Raw genomic sequence first — 7289 nt, forward strand, 5'->3', positions numbered from 1 at the left:
AGGGGATCAGGTGCGCTCTGCACACTAGATCAAAATTTTTAGAGACATCAGGTCGCAGGGGCCAAGTGTTTCAATCTCAATCATATCACTGTGAAACGTTTTGCTTCACTTGAGTACCTGACATTTTCAACAACACTTCAAGGTACTTCTAGATTCTCTTTTCCCTAGTATTTTACAATGCTTTGACGAGAGTTCAATGGCTTCATAGGTGATCTTCACTGTGTGTATGTGCATGCAAATATGCACTGCTGAGAAGATGTATGGTTAGCTGAAATACATAGCCTAAAAAATACCTTCAAATGCAATTGTATACAGGGAGATAAAGACATGCAGTTTCATGTGCAGGTATGCCATTCATTAATTGCAGCAAGAAGAAGAGACTTGTATATTGCATATAAACTTGTATATATTTTTCATGATGGAAGTTCGATGGAAAGTCATCACGGCTAAATTTTTGTCTTGAATACTTTTTTAATGTTGACACAGAGGATCACCTCAAAAAAGGAAGCAAAAAAATGGTCATTGTCCATGTCAAACACTGCATCTGTGTGCAACAAGTATAAAGAGAAGGGGCCTTGTCTTTGTCGATACCCTGCATGAGAATTAAATCATTGCGTGTTACTGCCCTCTGCTGTAGACCAATGGTATGGCACCTTGTGGGACTTGCTTTCGGGCAAAAAATAAAATAAAATGAAGAAAATCTTTGTGAATTTGTTAACTATGGCATACAATTCCAAAAACCGACAAGTTTTATCTTCAATTGATAACCTTTTGGATTTGGAACTCAAATGTGAAAGCTTCATAAATGTTCTATTGCACAGCTGCAAAATAGAGTAACCCATGGTAGTTTGGTTTTGAAGAAACATGTCAGGTTTCTGGGGTTTGGGCTTGTTTGACTGAGTGAGTGTGTGTGTGTGTGTGTGTGTTGTGTGATCATAGGCTTTGGAGAGCTTGATGTGAATGTGACTGTATGAGTGAGGGTCATTTAGTTGATTAATTGCAGGACTTGTGGGAAAAAAAAAACAGTTTCTGATGCAGTTTTCAAAGCCCTGACTTGACACATTTAAATATAAACTAAGGCTTTGTATTTTGATTGATGAACATAATTTATGATAAGACTTTGTCGGAACTGTTAAAAAGATTTTGTAAGAACATGTCTCTGCACTGTCAGGTTCAAGAGAATAGTTCAGAGCTCATCTTGAAATAATTTATTTATTTTCATACAAGGTCATATAATGATTTGGTGATCAGCATATAAAATATGTACAGGGCTAAGTGTTAATAAAAATGACAGATCCAGCTAAGAAGTCTGTGCTTATATCAAGGAAGGCAGTTGTATCTCAACAACTGAAGAGGTTTTCCTTTCATTTGAACAATCATTCAAATTGGAGGTGGATAATCCGTGATGTGCAGCTTGTAATACATAATCCTGGCAAATGCGGTAAACTGCAGCTGGATATTAAGAAAGGCTGCAGTTTGACTGTTTGGACTCCCTGCCCTAAACACAGAGAAAATAATGTTAGATAAAGATCAGGTTGTGCAGGTACGAAAGTATTTCACAGGAATTTGAGAAGTAATCCCTATTTCATTTTGTGCAATCTAACAAAGTTTAAAAAGAACAGGTTACCACGATGGCAGTGTACCTACTAGTGCTCTTGTTAGCATGCTACCGACGGCTAAGCTTGCCGGGTACCTGTTGTCTCTGCTGTTGGCGTCTGTATTCTTCTTCACTAGCAGCAAGAGCCTGAGCCAGAGCCAGATCCTCCTGCTCCTGAGGACTGAGACACAATGTACTTGATAAATTTTGAAAGCTGCAGAAGTGAAAATTTGACCCCTTCAAGACCTGGATAATTATATTTCTCTTCACTTTTTTTGACGCCATAGGCTTACCAGGCTACAAAAATCTGTTAAAAGGGATATTTGACCAGATATTAATTGAAAAGTTGGTGCGCACGCACGCACACACTCTCTTTCTACTTTGAATTATTTGAAATAATTCATGGTGTTGAGTGAACTCATTTACAACCACCAAACATCTGCACATCTAGCACTTTTATTTTTTTGTTTTGGGGGATCCATAAGTTTAGAGTTTCCTCACTACAAGTGGGCCTCATTCCCATAGCTTGTACTGTTGTTCTTGAAATGAAATTTGAAAAGAAATTCAGCAAGCTACTGTATTAAATTTTGACCGAGACCTCAAAAACACAAAAGCGGTTATCTTCCAGGACATTAAAACTGTTTTAATTAACATACTATCATGAAACAGGTTGATACGTTATTGATGAAAGAACAAGTGACAATGATAGCATGCTGATGGAAGCATAATGGTAGACGAGTAAATGGGTGATCTCGGAGTTTATGAAACATTTCTTACCTGAGGGTTGGCTGGACAGTTTGCCTCGACTCGGCCAAAGACATCTCTAGAGCCCTTTGTAAAGCCTGCTCCTCTGTCTGGGAGATACACATACTGATGTTGACATACTTGTTACTCTTGACATGCTTGTTTATTTGGAAATGTTAATTCATAAACATACCATCCCAGCCTGAAATGATGCTGAGGGAGGTATTGTATTGTGTGTCGAAACTGGCGAGTGGATCTGATGCGTAGCACTGAGACAGCAGAGAACAAAAGTGGAAAACAAAGATTACTTATCATTTTGGTGTTCATTTCAATTAAAAAAAATAAAAAATAAAAGCACTCTTTCATGGATTGAAAATGTTTCTTTTTAGACCTTTCAGAATCACAATTAAGTGGATGTTCTTACCCACTGTTCTGGCTTTTGTTATTTCCGCCTACACCACTGGAAAGAGATTTCGAGTTTCCTGAACTAGATGAACTAGAGGCAGATGTGGAGGAAGCACCTTGGGTCCTCATTAGAGCAGCATGTCTGAGACGGAATAAAGAAAAATAAACCAAGTTCAGCTTCCCTGTTGCACTGTAATACTTGGCCGACCGCTACAGAACATATCGGCGGAACTTACCCAGATTTCGACAAAGGTTTCCCATCAGTCTTACAGTCATGGTCTAGTGGATGTCGGTGCTTAAGACAGAAATTTAAGTGACACTGGTCACAGCTCACTCGCATCATTTCTTTCTGCTTACAGCCACCTTTAGAGCATTTGTTTGTAAAAATCTGAAAAGAAAAAAATAAAATAATAATAATTTTTGTATCACTGATTATGTGGTGATTAATTTAAAAAAAAGTTTTGTAACCTTTCGTTTTCTTTGAGCAGGATCTGATTTGCATTCCCGATCAATGTGTTCTCCGACTTTTATGTCAGGCATCTCTCCTCTTTTGATGGGAATAGGAGTGTTACACAAAGGACAAACTGGAACCTGGACATCCTACACAGGAATGTAAAAAAGTGAAACTGGTTTACGTCATATCTTTCATAAATACAAAATCACAAAATTATTTTAAAAAAAAAAAAAAAAAAAAAAAAAAAAAAATCGATACAAAGTGTAACTGCACATCACATATTCCTTGTATATGTAAACGTGTTTGACCATGAGAGTGGATTCTGAATAGAAGCACATGGCATAAGGTGTACTAAGAAGTTGAATCTATTTTAAGTGCTGGCACTGAAATCCAAACTTGTTGAAAACATTGTGGATAGCAAGAATGTGTCATTGAATCTGACAAAGCGCAGAAGCTTTGGGAGGATGATTCACAATTTCTGCTTTATTTTGTTCATTGGCAAAATGCTTATTTATTTGCCCTTTGTTAATTAAAGTGTTCAAAAACATACCTTTTTATAGGAGGACATGCATTTATGATTTGCGTAAGTAATATGGTCCTTGCAGAAAATCTCTTCGCAGGCATCACATTTCATGGGAAGGAAGTCTGTGTTGTGAAAACAAGTTTTGAGATCAACTTTCAAATCACACTAGGCTTTACATTTCTCTAGTACTGAAAGTAATTCTCACCTAAACGCTTGCAAGTCTTCTCGGTGCAGTGTTTACCTAGATCTGGAAACTCCATCGTGATGAAAATACCTCTTAAACTGCAAAAACAGATGTTTTAGCGTCTTGAGTGTTTCAGGTCTTCACCAGCATGAGTGCTGACTGGGTAAACACGGAAAAACTCGCTCAATATGTGCTAGCAAGCGTCAGTCGTGCTAATGTGTCAAGTCATCATTAAGTTTTAATGATGACTAGCATTTCTACTACGGCATGAAAAGCTAAATTTTGACATTAAAATGCAAAGTGATGACCGCATGTTTATCTGATACCCGCCATACCTTTTTAGATAAAATCATAAAGTTACAGAAACATTACATAGGCTGACAGACACAGGGAAAGTACTGTACGGGTACGCTAGGCTAACCTATATGATTTACATTTAGCTCCGTCCTGTTACGCAACTGTACGCAACAGACAGCTAACATGGATTACGACCTAAGACCGCAGATATAATTAACAGCAAAGTGAACCCATGTTATGACCCTACATTATAAGACGTTTAGCCGCTAGCAAAATCCATTTATCTTAGACCACTTTACAGCTAGCGGCTAACTTAGCCTCTGTATTGTTAAACAGTGGGCAAATATCTACTTATTATTCCGGGAACACGGCGTTTATTACAGAAAATGAAACCGATCACCTCAGAAATGGAAACGAAAATTTAACCACATCAGTTTTGACTGTTACTCAGCGACACTATATCCTAGAAACTGAAGCGAACATCCCCTTTGTTGAATTGTTGTATTCATTGTTCATAGATCGTACTCACCGAATCTCCTTTTGTCGTCGTTGTTGTGTCTTCTTCTGAGCTGACGAGACAATACAATCTTAACTCGACTGGCTTATTTTGACCTAACTGGAAGTTTTCAAACGTGATAGTGCCTCAGGTTTCTGTCCCTGAGAAATGGACTGCTGTTTGTAACCTGGAAACTACTGCCCTATAATTCGGTGTCACCCAAGCCCCGCCCACAATGACGTAAGCGGACGTCAGGAAACTGCTGGCGTCACCGTGGCGCTGCGTTTCGTGTTGCCAGAAAAGTCTGGAGAGATCGAGAGTTTGAACATCCACCGAATCGGAATCTCAAATGATATTTATGTTCTGTCATTCATGACTTCCTGATACCCGTAGATGGCAGCGTTGTATTCTCTGCACCGTATTATATACGCGTCTCAGTTTTGATCTAATTGATTTTTGGACTATATTTTAAAAATATCCCCCAGAGTAGTTGGTAACTTGCTTAAAATTATCATCTCTTTGGATTAAGTGCGGGGGGATGTAAAAGGAACAATTTGAAAAAAATAATAAGTAACATTTGAATTTAAAATGTAAAATCGTGCATTTCCATTCATATGATTCGTTTGTAATTCGTTTTTGCCATAGCTGTACACACTGTAGCGTTATGGTCAGGGAAAACACCCGGTTAGCGGTAAAACGTCCGTTTAATAACGGATGCTGTTTCCACCTGTGTTACCCACAGCCACGCCACACAAGTCTGCAATAAATCTAACTGTTCTCACTCAATTCTAAGTTCAAAAAACAAAAAAACAAACAAACAAACAAACAAACAAACAAACAAACAAAAAAACAAAAAAAACAGAATTCCACACCCACAAAATTCCCAGCAATTCCAAAATCACACAGAAAACAATCATCAACACAAACCCCATCATTCTTAACTCGCGACAATACCAATGAACCAACCATCAAAACTGTCTTCTTCTTTTGGCATTTCCCCTCAGGGTTCAACCTTCTCCATCTAATCCTATTCTCTGTATCCTCTTCTCACACACCAACTACCTTCATATCTTCTCTCATTACGTCCATAAATCTTCTCTTTGGTCTTCCTCTAGACCTCCAATTCCAGCATCCGCCTACTAATATATTCGCTATCCCTCCTCTGTACACGACTGAACCATCTCAGTCTGGCTTCTCTGACCTTCTCTCCAAAACATCTAACATGTGCTGTTCCTCTGACAAACTCATTCCTGAACCATTAAAAACTGCAACAATCATTTACAACCCCTAGTAATCTAACTAATTAAAATGTGATCTGTACATGCTATGTGGAGGTTAATTGAAAAACCAAACATATTATTCATGCATGTTACCTTTCCCATTCACAAGCCTGCATTTTTTCTACTACCAGAAGGCAAGGAATGATTTTCCAAGAACTTGGCAATGGTAATTTAAAATAAAAATATGCCAGCTGCTCTATCATGTTCTATTCAAACATTGCAATTCATTTGTTTCAATTCCGCCCTGCCTCCAGCACTATTTAAATACCCTCCTGCTGTGCTGAAACTATTTTTCTGAAAGCCACGTTTGTGTTTTGTTGACTATTGAAAGTGTTAGAAGATATACTGTCCTCTAGTGGTCATCCTGAGAAACCATACAACTCCGTTGTTGGAGCTTTATGGTGTCCCACTGAAGAACAGCAAGTTTTTTCAGGTTTTCCAGTCATATTACGGTGGCAGTAATTAATAGAGGCATTGACAGCAATGAACAAGGATAATTCTAACAACTTATATCTAAAATTATTTGGAAAAACTACTCTGAAAGCAGACATAGGTTCTGGAACACTTGATTTTTCATGATTATCATAGATAAGTATTAATAAGTGATAAAACCTTTCACACCGATGAACATTTTTGCTGTTATCCATTGCCATTACCCATACACTATTTAGTTTAAAGACTTTAATATCCAGTACGTCTTATATAAATCAAACTGAGGGAAGTAACATGCTGCTGTTAGACCACAGCTCGACATGTTCATTCTTAACCTCACAAGGTTGTGAAAACAAGACGGTGAACAAAGTAAGAGAAGCTTCCACCAATGCTTCACTTCACTCCCACTCAGAGATCAGCGTCTGAGTTTAAATTATGTTTTTCACAGAGGAATTTGAACATTTTTAACTACAAGGTGCACCTGGATAAAACCAAAACATATTTTCATTGGGCATTGTTGCTTATCTGAATTAGCCTTCATCACACCATACAGTAACTGTAACTTCACCAGGTTAGACGGGTGTTCTTCACGTTGAACATGTCCCTGTGTGCTTATCAATTCTACTGAAAAAGGGGATTTGGTAATATAAAAAAAAAAAAAAAAAACATTTGAAAGAATATAAAATCTGTGAAGGATTTGGGTCTTTATTTTACATGTGCAACAGCAAGAAAATGTAAATGCTAGTCTTGCCTCTTTTTAAACATTCTTACCATTTGCAATGTTCATTAGTACGGCTTGTAAGACGGAACATAAAACTAGTCCTGCTGTCACACAGCAGCTCATCAGACTTTGCACCCTAATATGACAACCATGCAG

At 37.9% G+C, this 7289-nt stretch overlaps 1 protein-coding gene across 4 annotated transcripts; it reads right to left on the reverse strand.

Moving 5' to 3' along the window:
• Window positions 1–451: 451 nt before the first annotated feature.
• Window positions 452–4915, reverse strand: zfand2a (zinc finger, AN1-type domain 2A). 4 transcript variants are annotated; one of them, XM_086175938.1, is made up of 10 exons: window positions 4734–4915; window positions 3929–4005; window positions 3751–3845; window positions 3215–3346; window positions 2983–3134; window positions 2766–2888; window positions 2535–2610; window positions 2375–2451; window positions 1648–1778; window positions 452–1498 (listed from the first exon to the last, which is right to left on the reverse strand). In XM_086175938.1, exons 2-9 carry the CDS (start codon window positions 3981–3983, stop codon window positions 1667–1669), a joined length of 822 nt encoding a protein of 273 aa, XP_086032064.1. In that variant the 5' UTR covers window positions 3984–4005; window positions 4734–4915; the 3' UTR covers window positions 452–1498; window positions 1648–1666. The 4 variants fall into 4 exon arrangements, with proteins under 4 accessions (XP_086032064.1, XP_086032063.1, XP_086032062.1 ...); XM_086175937.1 differs by having other exon boundaries at window positions 1644–1778; XM_086175936.1 differs by having other exon boundaries at window positions 1694–1778; window positions 3929–4066.
• Window positions 4916–7289: the final 2374 nt, after the last annotated feature.

Source organism: Fistularia commersonii, chromosome 28, assembly GCF_037954325.1.
Source record: "Fistularia commersonii isolate RoL2024-O1a breed Wild chromosome 28, RoL_Fcom_v1.0, whole genome shotgun sequence".
In the NCBI taxonomy this organism is placed as follows: Eukaryota; Metazoa; Chordata; class Actinopteri; order Syngnathiformes; family Fistulariidae; genus Fistularia; species Fistularia commersonii.